We start from the raw sequence: 12,316 nt of genomic DNA, 5'->3' as shown, positions 1-12,316 counted from the left end.
CGATGCACTGTGAAAAGCTGTCCCCAGCCAGGCAGAAGCTTTCCATGCACCAGCCTGTCTTCTGCCTGCTGACCTTTTCTCTCCCCCTTGGAACAGTTATGCAATTACCTGCCCTTGCTCTGGAGACACATCTTTGCCACTACGTTTTGCTTTCAGTATTGATCTCTTGATTTTTAGTTTGGTTGCTTTGTCTTCTGCTCTGCTCCTGGGGGAGAGATTTCTGCTCAAATTGAGGTTTGCTGCTGAAAGGTTTAAACCCTGCTGTCTGTGTGTGTAAATTTGCTGTGCTCTACAACTTCTCTCTCAATGTAGACCAAATGCAATGTCCTGTTACATTCAGCTCCCAGAGCCAGCCTGTCCACCCTGCCTCCCTGCCCTCACCTTCAGCATCACTGCCCTGATGGGATCATGGGCACATCCCAGGGGCTCTTGGTGCCCTGGCTTGGAATACACCCCCAGAACACCATGTGCACCCATTTTATGCATGGCCCCATCAAAAAGCCATCCCTGCACCTAAGCAGCCTCTTCTACTCTGCTCTGGTAAAGTCTATTTCCCCAAGTGCATTTTGCACAGGGTCCAATTTCTGCAGAGAACATACAGAAGCATGAAGCTCCAGGTACAGAGCTTGCTCCAACAAATCTCCCTGGTCACTCCTTTCTGAACTAAAATCCCACTGCAAATCACAATCTACTACTAAAAATGCCTGGACATATGGATGAATCCTAATTATGGGGAAAAAATACATGGACATACAAATAAGCAACATTATTCTTCATATAAATTACACCAAATGCACACAGTTTGCTCCTTTGCCAGGCAGAAACTGAAAACTATAAACATTTAAATGTTCTAGCTTCTGTCCCTAAAAATACATTGATAAGAGAAGGGAAAAATGTCTTTAAAAACACAACAAGGAAGTAATATAAATTAATTCATCTGTAGTTAGTGGATTAGGCACTTCCAAAGGCACAGTGGGATATGACAATATATAACTTTATATGAATATGGAAACATGCTTATAAAAGAGCATGTTTGAGTAATGAACCCTTTGACATTTCTCAGCACTGCTCTGTTTGTTGTGGCCACTTTTGCTCTGGGGCTGCTTTCATGCCAGGCCAGGGTGCCCAGGAATATTGAAAGACTCACGAGCTGCCATTAAGGCTTTGATGTGCAAGAATGCTTCTTTAATTGCAGCAATAAAGAATGAAGTGGGTTCTGCTTTTAGAGTTCTTCTTAAGTGGGCCTGCAGCTCCTTGTAACAACTTAAGACATATCAAAGTTAGCCTTAACAAAGAGTACTAAATATTAATTAAACTTTCATCTTAATCCAATCCAACTGTCAATTGTGAGGAAATAATTCTTGTAACTCTAAGACAGAAAAATTTCCAATCCAGGATCAAAAGTAGGATAGTGTGATACTTAATTCACTCCCACCATAGGTGGGCACATGTAAATAGCTGGTTGGGAATTGCCTCAGGAATATCCTGCTTGCTCAGCCCTGACCTTTTGGACTGCCTCTTCAGGCCATCAGCCAGCCAGCTCCCCCAGACACGAATCAAGGCATGACTCAGACCTGTCACTTCTTTTCATCTCCCTTCCTCTCCACCAGCTGCTGGAAGAATTAAATGCAGATAGCAGATGAGTATAAATCTGCTGGCATCCCAGTCCCACCCAGCTGTGACACAAAGAGCAGAGCTGGCTGGTGGATCTGATGTGTTTGGGACACTCAGGGAGCCTAATGGATGGATCTGATGCTCCTGGGGACACTCAGGGAGCCTGGGTGCTGCAGGAGGGTGCCTGCAGTCCCTGAGTGGCACAGCCAGGATGGGCAATGCTGATCACAGCACCCAGAGCAGAGGGCACTCAGGGATGGCTTCTCTACTGCCCAGTGATGCTGGACCAAGGAAATTTTTATGGGAGAGGCAACAGTTTATTTTACCAGTTTCATTTCTGTCAAGACTGCTAAAGGTCTTTGCTACAGTACTGTCAGAAACCATTTTTTGCCTGGTTGCTTTAGGAACAGGGAGAATTTCCTGAGCAATCTTCTTGTCCTTGCCTAAATGCCCACAAGCAAAGTACATGAGAGACACACTGCAAGTCATGAGTTAAAGTGAAGACCAAGGTTTCCTGTGGTATCAATATTCTGCCCACCTTCACATGGACCCCTGCAGGCTGCCCATTTGCTGAGGGCTTCATTTCTGTCAGAAAATCAGGATTGTCTCTGAGCAGCATCTCTGAGATGAGCTGGACTGTGCAGCCCAGCCTGTGTGCTCAGAGTGCCAAGCATCACTGCTGAACACTGACTGCTTTGGGCCAGAGCTCTGAGGAAAAGGAAAACCAGGCTGAAAATGGCAAAAAGGAGCCTGAATCTGGAGTGGAGAGAACAAAAACTTCACAGCTGGGTAACACAGTCTGGGGAGATATGGGCAGCATTTCCATCCCAGCCCTCTGCTCCAAATATAAAAATAAAACCTGTTAAGTGACTGAGGTAAAGAGAAACTTCCCATTTTGCTGGACAGAGCAGAGACAGGAGAGGTGTATGGGGGGCACACCAATAATTCATATTTACCTTGGAAAGAGAGAAAGATGAGCTATGCAGAGCTCTATGCCAAGGGAGGAAAATACCAACCAGAAAAGGAGATTTTGAGCCATTTGCAAGAGAAATGAATTGAACAAGTGAAGGTTGTGGCTCTGTGGTGCTGAGGAAAAGCAAAGAGGAGCTGCCAGGAGGGGTCCAGTCCAAAGTGGCAGGAGGAGCTGGGAAATCCAGTCCAGTGACAGCTGAAAAGGACAAAATAAACACATGAGGAAGCCCAGGAGAAGAGAGCTTTAAGAAATGAAAATTTAAATAAAACTATAGGGGGTTTAAAATGTTGATTTAAACCCAGCATATAATCCCATGCATTTGACATTGCTGGTTCAAATAAACACCCAGACTGAGCTCACCATGTCCCCATCAGCACCAGAGGACCCAAAAGTAGGGCTCCCTCTCACTTTAGTGAATGGTGCCTCTGTTTTCCACTAGTGAAAAACAGAGCCTGATTGAAAGATTCCTTTTGCAAAAGCTGTCATTATTTTAAATCCTCCCGGGCAAATTGTTTTTGTACACAGTAAACACTGACTAATAACAATTTATACTGATCCTATAAGAAATACTAAAGCAAAAGGAGTTACTATAACCTGGGAAGGTAATTTTTCTTACAACGTCAGAGGAAAGTTATTGCTGTAAAAAGGTTTTTAAAGATTCTTGTAGCCACAACCTGAAAACTACATCTGTGTAGCATTCAAACCCTTCTAAGTTATCATCAAAGATAATACCACATAAATACTACTTAATCCAGGCATCTGAACTGCCTTCTGCAACATATGCATGATCTTTCCATTTTTATACACAACAAATCTGATAAACAGAGATTATATAAAGAGAAGTCATTGGAGTATTACAGCATCAGCATAGCACAGAATAGTTTCCTTCTTCTCAAGTAATCCCAACAATGAAAAACAAAAACTGGTTTCCTTTAGGAAAATGAAAATTATTCATATTAAAAGATTCTCTGACTGAGCCGACTTTACTTTCTGTTCAGTTTTTTTAAATGCTTAAGATTCTAAAAGCTCTGTATCACAAAACAAACCAAATTGCTGCTTTATTTTGCCTTTTCTTTTTAATTTACTGCCACCATGTCAGCTCTCAACAGCTCTGCCCATCTGAAAAACAAGAATGAAGTAGATAAGGAGGAACAGAAATAGAAGTATCTGTTAGGATTAGGAGTATAAACAAAATGTAAGAAGTATTTAGGACAAAAATATCCCTGAAAACAAAAGTCTTGGATGCCCACCCCTCAGGGAGATGGGCACAGGGAGAAGCAGAGTGTGCAGGTGTTGGTGCTGCAGGCCAGCAAACACAATCCACAGGGCAACAGATAGAGAAAATTTGTGAGAAAAGAGCTGTAAAGACCTATATTCACACTTGGAGAAGTGTGATGATTCAGATGCTGGCAGCCACTTGAAAGACAGTCCTGAAGAACAGCACCAGCTTTCTTGTGAAGGCTTTCTGTCAAAGTTTCAAGTGCTTTGTTTATTCCTCTTAGCAAGTGGATAACCCTGAGAAATACAGGAGCACCACAAATGCATTACTGAGTAAATGTCCTAAACATAAAAATAATTGAAGCAATAATCCTGTGGTCCTCTGAATAGCTATCACCTCGATTTCTTGATTGCAATTAAAACCAAGGAAAGAATGCTGATTATTTGGCTGCAAGATGTGATGCTGCAAGGGCTGGGACAGGGAGAGGTGCTCTGCAATTCCAACAGGACAAGGAGAGGCACTCTGCTAGTACAGAGCACAGGGAAAACCTGGCACTGAGGAGGTGGCACCCACCAGGCACAGGCAGGAGTGGGCAAGGCAAAGCCTCTTGGGTACAAAGTTATTTCACCAAACTTGCAGAGCTGCCATCACAATTGCTCTCACAGAGCACTGTGAGTTTTCTCACAAAAGTTTTCTATTACCTTTCCAGTTTGTTTATAACAAATTCTGACCAAAGCCAAGTGAGTGTAGAAATAGTGGAAAATCTCATCAACAGTTGGGCTCAGACATTTGGGACAGGCACCAAAAAGAGCCATGGGTCCTGTGGCTACCTGTGAGGGGCATCAGGAAGGCAGGAACAGGTCCTGGAAGCCTTAAGGAGAAACTTCACCTCATCCTCCCTGGCTTTCTCAAGGAGCTGAAGAGGCTGCCCCCCATGTCCTGTCAGCAAAGCACAGCAGGAGCTCTGCCTGTGGGTCCATGGGCACTGTCCTGTCTGTCAGTATGAGCCTGCCTGGCTATGTGGATATTTCCAGGATATTGGATATTTCCAATAGTGGATATTTCCAGGGAAAGCCACTGCTGGGCTGCTCTGAGAGGCCACCAGCACCCCTCCCGTGTAGGGAGTCCAGACTAGGCTGGAAGGAAACACCACTCAGAAGGCACAAACAGCTCCTTCACCACAGAAAACTCTGTTCATCCACCAAGAGACAGAACTACAGTGTGACAAATGTGGCCACCTCAGTGCTGGACAGAGGGTCTCATGGGTTGTGCCTCCACCACCCTCAGGTGCTCTGCTCCTCAGGGCACTCAGCAGAGCTCTGAGCAATGTGCATGGGGGTCAGAAGCTCCACAAGCCAGCTGGACATCATGAGAGGACAATGCACTTCTATTTGAAAATGGGACATTGAGTATTAACTGCTCCCTGCTCTCAGCATTGCCATCTGGTGAATAAAGCCCAGGGTTTGCTCTAATTAGTTCTGTCTGTCTGCACAAAGCAGGACCTACAAAATTTCCCCCAGACCCACTTCAACAAAAACATCTGCAAGAGCTGGGTCTGGGAATAAAAACCTGGGCAAGGGGCTCTCCTTGGTGTTGTGAAAGATGTGGCTTTCACACATCACACACTTTCAAATCTAAATTCCTCCGGGGCTGCCAGAGCAAGCCTCTGAGGAAAGAGATTTGCACCAATATGCCAAAAGCAGAATCAAGCCCTGGATTTACTACTCTCTAGCTCAGAGCAGAAATGCTAAAGTGCCACTCCACCCCTCCTCCTCCTGGACGAATCTCTACCTCGGGGTACACGAAAAATGCCTTTCACAGCTCCACATAATAACAACATTAATAATAATACTAATAATAATTCTTTTCGGGACTGAGCCGTGACGCCTCCCCCAGGCCGGCGTGCTGCAGTGGGCTCGGAGCGGTGCCGGGCACGGTGGCAGCGGGTGGCAGCTGTCCCTGCCTGCTCCTGCCCATCCTACGGGAGCAGGGCACAGCGAGCCTGGCAGCCTGCAGGTGTCTCCCGGCGGAGGAGGCTGCGGAGCCCCTCGGGAGGATGATGTGCGGTGGCCGAGCAGATGTTCACTCGCCTCTGGGGCTCCTCGGCAGGCAGAGCCGCTCCGCTGCCCTCAGCGCGCTGAAGCTCCGCGGCTGCGAGGGATCGGCCCCGCTGCCGCGCCGGCAGCTGCTCCTCTAACCAACAAAGGCAGGGTTTCAAGTCAAGGGGAAGAATGGGAGTCTGGCTGCAGAGCTTCCTTCACCGCTTCAGCAGCAGATTGGAAGAAGCTGAGAGTTTTGATGCCTGGACAACTGGATTCTGAATCGTGAGAGGCTTTGAAACCCACCCCCCCCTCCCAAATAAAACAAACCCCTTTGACTTCTTCTCTCAGCAGGAGGGGGAGGGAGGGCGGATTTACCATGAAGACAAATCGAAGATGCAGAGCTCTGCTAGCAGTGAGTCTGAATCTGATGGCTCTCCTCTTCTCTACAACAGCTTTTATCACGACCCACTGGTGTGAGGGCACACAGAGGGTCCCCAAGCCGAGCTGTGGGAAAGAGAAGAAGACAAACTGCCTCAACTACGGCGGGAATGAGACTGCAAATGAGACGAACCAGAATGTGGTTCATTACAGCTGGGAGACGGGAGATGACCGCTTCCTTTTCAGGTATTTCCACACTGGGATCTGGTACTCCTGTGAGGAAAATATCAATGCTGCTGGTAAGTATAAAACAACTTCCTCCCAGCCTGTGTTGCTTTGTGTTCGCCTCGGCGCGATAAGCGACGGGCAAGCCGTACCTTAGAGCAGAGAGAGGCAGGGGTTTAACAGTTCTTTGTTGAAAAGCAACCTGTTTCCTGCGGGAGCAGGGATTTGCTTGTTTACCTGCCGGCTGCTGCAGGCTCTGAGCTCTCCAGCCGAGCCCCGGAGCAGCAGCGTGTGCCGCCGGGCGGGCACTGCAGCCCCGGGCGGGCAGCGCTCCCGGCGCGCACGGCGGAGCAGCCGCGCTGCTCCGGCAGCCTCCGACACACATCCCGCAGCAATCACCCCCAGGACAGCGGGCTGAGGGGCAGTGAGAGCACAAGGGTCGCGGGTTTTATCGGCTTTTGCCTCTTTTCTGCTCTCTCTGAAGTGAATGACCGCCCGCGAGCCCTCCCTGGGGTGTATGGTTATTGAGCAGAGAAATGCAGTTAAAGGGCTCAACTGGGCACGAGAAAGCTCATTTCTGTTCCCTGCTCAGCCATTCACTTGCTGGGAAGCACTCAAAAAGACATCTCTCCAGCTTATCAGTGCGTTCATTTCCTCTGCTGTAGCCTGGCACTTCCCAAGGAATAAAACACTGGAGGGTGGATGGCAGGCAGCTGCCCGGGGACAGACTTGAGTCTCAGCAGATGCAATCTGACAGCCCCTACTCCCAGAGCTGTCTGCTCGAGCTAGCATCCACTCTCTGCTCTTGAAAGAGCTCTTTTCTAGATTATGTGACTGAAAAATAAAGTTTACAGATGTGACTCAGTAGGAGATGATGGGTTGTGGGAGCTTGTTCCTCGCTGGGCTGTTCCCATCCCATCCCATCCTGCCACTGCCCTAGGAGTAGATCAGGGAGTTGGTCCTTCACTGCTGAGAGGGAGGAACAGTTGACCATGGATGTGTTATGGCTCTGAGAACACAGCCCCTCTGGTAATGGGAAGTTTAGGGTAGAATTCTGGTAAAATTGACAGAATTCTCTGTGAGGATGTACTATTAAATGGGGCAATCCTGGGGAAGTGCTCACAGCCTGTTTCATCCCAAGGGGTTGTGTATTCTCCCTGGTGCTTTTGAGAAGAGTACTTGCAGAATGAGTTGTTTATTAAAACTCAATTTAATGTTAAAAAAGGAAGATTCATGAACTCCAGCCTTGGGACTGCAACAGCTCCAGGCTGGAATGAGAGCACCAAAGCAACACTCTTGACGTTAGAAAGAAAAACACAGAAAAAAGCTGATTTGTCTTACTGATTTGGGAATCAGCTTAGGCCACAGCAGCCTGAGTGAGCAGCCTAAGACTCAGTGGCTTTTTGAGCATCTTAGCTGGGGTTGGCATGATCAAGGATGCCCATATTTCTGGCAGATACTGAAATCTTTCCAAGTCCAGATTTATGTGTGAGATAAGTTGTAACTGTGTGACTCTAGCCCACTCAGAAAAGTGAGTTATCTGTGGGAGAAGAGAAACACAGAGATCTATTCTGTACTGGGTAAACAAAGCTGTGCTGTAGTGGGTGATTTCAGGAGAGAGCTGGAAGCCAGCTTTAAAAAGTTATGGTGAAAGCAGGAGAGAAGGGACTGCTTCTCCTTCCCTACACCCCCACAGCAGCTCAGTGTTTCCTCTTATCTGAAACTCTTCAGTTATCAGACTAGGAGTGACCAACCTTTGGAAACAACCCAGGCAAGTACAGGGATATACTGCCTTAGACAGACAGCTGCCTCTTTCAGATTTACCATATCTCCTCCTGGGAAGGACAGGAACAATGTAATGGACACGGGTCTAAATTTGTCCCTAATAGTGCCAACATAAAATACCCGACAGCTCTTCACTCAGACTGATGGGTTTGGAATGCCAGACTGTCAGAGTGTTGTCATGGCCTCTTGCAGCCTGACTGATGATCATTTATCTGAGCTGCAGGGCCCCGAGGCACCAGCTCCAAGCCAGCAGCACAGGGCTGTGCTTACACAGACAGCCCCACTCCACCTCCCTGTGAGGAATCCACCCCATCCTCAGCACACCTGCTGAGCCCAGCCCTGCAGGCATCACAAGTCACAGGGTCATGGGTGTGTGTTTAAATTGTAAGTAATTGCATTAATACTGTTAAATAGTGGTGTATTCAATTAGTCAAAGTCCCCAGCTCAGATGCACTGTACACTGTCAACAGCATCTTCCTTAAAGCGCTAGCAGCAGCACTCTGAAGTGACTGCAGCAGCAGCCTTGCTCCAGGCAAAGTCCCTTCCCCAGTCACTGCCAGCCTCACACTTTGTCAGCAGAACATATGGCCAGAGCCATGGTCAGCACCATTCCCACAGCTCCCATCCCATCCCAATTCCTCCCTGACTCACTGATGTCTGAATTTAAGCAAAGTGAGAGGAGACCTCATCACAGTCTGTAACTGCCTCATGAGGGGAAGAGGAGGGTCAGGCACTGGTCTCTTCTGTGACAGGATCCAAGGGAATGGACTCAGGTTGTGTCAAGGCTGGTTTAGGTTGGATATTGGGAAAAGGTTCTTCCCCCAGAGGGTGTTTGGGCACTGGAAGAGGCTGCCCAGGGTACTGGTCCCAGCACCAAGCCTGCCAGAGCTCCAGGAGTGTCTGCACAGCACGCTCAGGCAGAGGGTGGGATTGCTGGGGTGTCTGTGCAGGGCCAGGAGCTGAATTTGATGATCCCTGTGGGTCCCTTCCCTCTGTGATTCTGTGCTGGATCCCGCCAGGCACAGGTGAATGCCAGGAACTCTCTGTGTGATCGTGGCACTGCCAAAACTCTCCAGAGCCTCCAAACTTCCACAGCTGTGAGCCACATTCTTCCTCCAGCCACCAGGCTTTTGATTTCTCTCTCCTCCAGCCACACTGTCAAAACTTTCTGCTCCCTGCACGGGTGCAGCTGCAACACAGCAGCTCTTGTAGTGCCAACAGGAGCAGCTCCCAGCAGGCTGATGCTGCAGGGAACAGCATTCCAGGGCTCCCAGTTGGCTGGAGAGGCTGGGACTCAGTCACGCCTTAAAATGACATTTAGGCAGCAAGCAACCACATTTTTGAGTGTCTTCTCCTTGCCCCTGTTTATCTGCAATGTGCATTTAGATTCCAGAGGCTGAGGTGCAAGCAGCATGGCATCCACTTTGTGCAGAGCCCAGTGGAGCGTGCCTGCCTCTTGGTGCCAGTTTCTGCTTTCCACTGACAGCTCTAACAGAGATTGAATGCTGTGATTATTTCTGAAATAATTTGTGAATCTAGAGTTTATTTTTATCCAGCATGTCTAGGACAGCTCAAGAATTCAAAAAGGATTTAGTACCTGAGAAATGTAATTGTTAATCCCCTCTGGAAAAAGAGGGACTGGAGTATTTCTATTTCATTGGTGGGGGAGTCCCGTAATTAATTATTTAGCACAATTTCTGACTCAAGAGTGTGCTGAATCCCAGTCTAGCAGAAAGAGGTTCTCCCTTTCAGAGTGGGTACAGTGCTTTGGATGCCACACAAGTGGAGGTGCCTTCTGTAGGAGCAACACACCCAACCTCAGATGGGGCTGAGGATAAATTTCTGCAGACTGAGCTGCCCATGAGCCCTGGTCTGCCCTCCCAGGCTGCTCTGGGGCCTCCTCCCAGGCTGTGAACTCCTTGGCCAGGGCCAGATGCCTCAGAGCCAAGCTCACCAACATTCAATTTCTTTTTTAATGTGACTTTGGGCACATATCTTGTTGCACACACACAGTCTGTGCTTGGGCACTCACAAGGCACGACAAAAGTGCTGCACTGACAGCAGCAGGGGTGAACCTGCTGTGGATTCCATGACTCAAGAACACACACACACCATGAAAAAAATTAACACTTTAAGTAGGCAAGGTGGCATATCAAATTCTAAAGGGGAGTTTGAGAGTAGGAAGTAGCTTGAGTTGCTGGGAAGCAATGAGAAGTCAGCCAGTTTTGCTCAATTGTGTGTTTGCTTTGATGTTAATAGAAAAACCCATGAACTCAGACCTTGCTTTAGTTGCCAGTGAACAGACAAGCTCAGTATTAACATCCACAGCCAGAGGGAAGAGCAGCTGCCCAGCTGCCTTTTAACAGTACTGTCCCATTAAATAAACAAGGATGCTCACCATGCTCCCCAGAAATCAGGAGAGCAGGAATGGGTATGCATGGCTTGTTTTGTGGGTTTGGATTGAATTTTTTGGAGGGCAAGGGGCCTGTAGCCCTTTGTGTGCTCTTTGCCACCTATTACTCCTGAAGGAGGAAATGGGAGAGTGGAATTTAGATTGGATGTAAATATCAAAATGGGTCAGAGGTGTGGGCTCTGAATGTGCCTTCAGGAAGAGCCAGAGAGGGAGAGGGGTTTCTCCTGCAGAAATGAGTAAACACCAGAAGTTGCCCCAGCCTTTCCCAGCTGCAGAGTGGGATTTCTCCTGCAGAAATGAGTGAAAACCAGAAGTTGCCCCAGCCTTTCCCAGCTGCAGAGTGGTTCTGCAACACCTCTGTCCCCCACCCCTGTGATAACCACAGTGATTCACCACAGGTGGCTGCCCAGAGAGAGGCTGGGCAGAAGTACCTTGTGAGTACATAATTAAAAGCAAGAGAACTTGGGAATTCTTGCTGGATTATGAGAAATACAATATAATTGGCATGACTGAAACCTGGCAGGTTTATTCGCATGACTGGAATGTAAAAATTGCTGGTTATAAATTGTTAGGAAGGAAAGAGTGGTAAAAGGAATGGAAGAAGTAGAGCTCTGTATTAAAGATAAAATTTCCAGTGCTAGAGGAACTGAACCCAGGGGGCTGGGATAATCTCCATCTGAGGATGTTGAAATAATTGGTACATGAAAATGCAGGTTTAGAAGAATCTGTACATCACTATTTTAAAGAAAAGTGGAAAAAAAATTGCACAGGCCACTTGACCCAAGGATTTCAGGACAGTTTTCTGAGAAAGCTCTCATTTCATGGCAACAAATAGGTTTTATCAAAGGTATGGGTTTATTAAAGGTAAATCATTTACCAGGATGAATCACTTCTCAGACAAGGGTAATGGATTAGACCCAGTCTCTGTGGATTTGCAAAAAAAGATTTGGTGGAATGTCCCAGTGAAAATTCTTTCCACAAGAGCTGCAGAGAGTGGGGAGGATGGTAAGAACAGAGGGAGAGACAGGCAGGCTCCACACTGGGGAGCCCTGAACAGCCTGAGCTCCAGGCTGGACAGAAGGCCCAGGGCACAGAGATGTCCCATTGGTGGGGATCAAGTGACAATGACAGAGGTCAGACAGCACACACCATTGCCTGCTTCCATGATTCCAGAACAAAAAGGTATAACAGACAAAAATAAGTACTCCTTCCTGCAGAGCTCCCTGCCAGGGAATGTTGAGAAGGCCAAAACTGAGAATTGCATGGTTCCAGAGAGCAAACCTCCATTCCTGTCACTGACAGGATGATTTTAGAGCAATCCTCAAAGTGCTGCTGCAGTTCTGGTGTGACAAGGGGAGTGCAGGAGCAGAATCACCCTGTGCCCACCCCTTTGTTCTTCCCTAAATATCTGTCACTGAAGACAACACAAAGACAGTGGAGCAGGGAGACCTTTTGCATCAACCTGTGTTGCAGATTCTCTTTATTGGTTATCATTGGGATAAATAGATTGTAAACTGACTAAAGAACAGTCTTACAAGGAGACTGTGGCAAGTAATACAAAAGGGAGAATTATCCCAATGGAGACCAGATGTTTCTAGTTGTCCTCAAATTTGCTTTTGGGACTGATTCTGTTATTGCTGGGATTAGCAATCAAGGAAAAAAAGAGC

General features: G+C 47.5%; 1 protein-coding gene across 1 annotated transcript in view; it reads left to right on the top strand.

The window, feature by feature from the left end:
- Window positions 1-5,719: 5,719 nt before the first annotated feature.
- Window positions 5,720-12,316, top strand: part of GSG1L (GSG1 like) — a 57,381-nt gene continuing 50,784 nt past the window's right edge. Inside the window, exon 1 of the mRNA XM_050980048.1 lies at window positions 5,720-6,525. Coding sequence (XP_050836005.1) covers window positions 6,225-6,525 — 301 coding nt within the window. The 5' untranslated portion in view covers window positions 5,720-6,224. The remainder of the gene's footprint in view (window positions 6,526-12,316) is intronic.

The sequence above is a fragment of the Serinus canaria genome, chromosome 14, assembly GCF_022539315.1.
Source record: "Serinus canaria isolate serCan28SL12 chromosome 14, serCan2020, whole genome shotgun sequence".
NCBI lineage: Eukaryota > Metazoa > Chordata > Aves > Passeriformes > Fringillidae > Serinus > Serinus canaria.
This window is presented reverse-complemented; position numbering and strand designations above follow the sequence as displayed.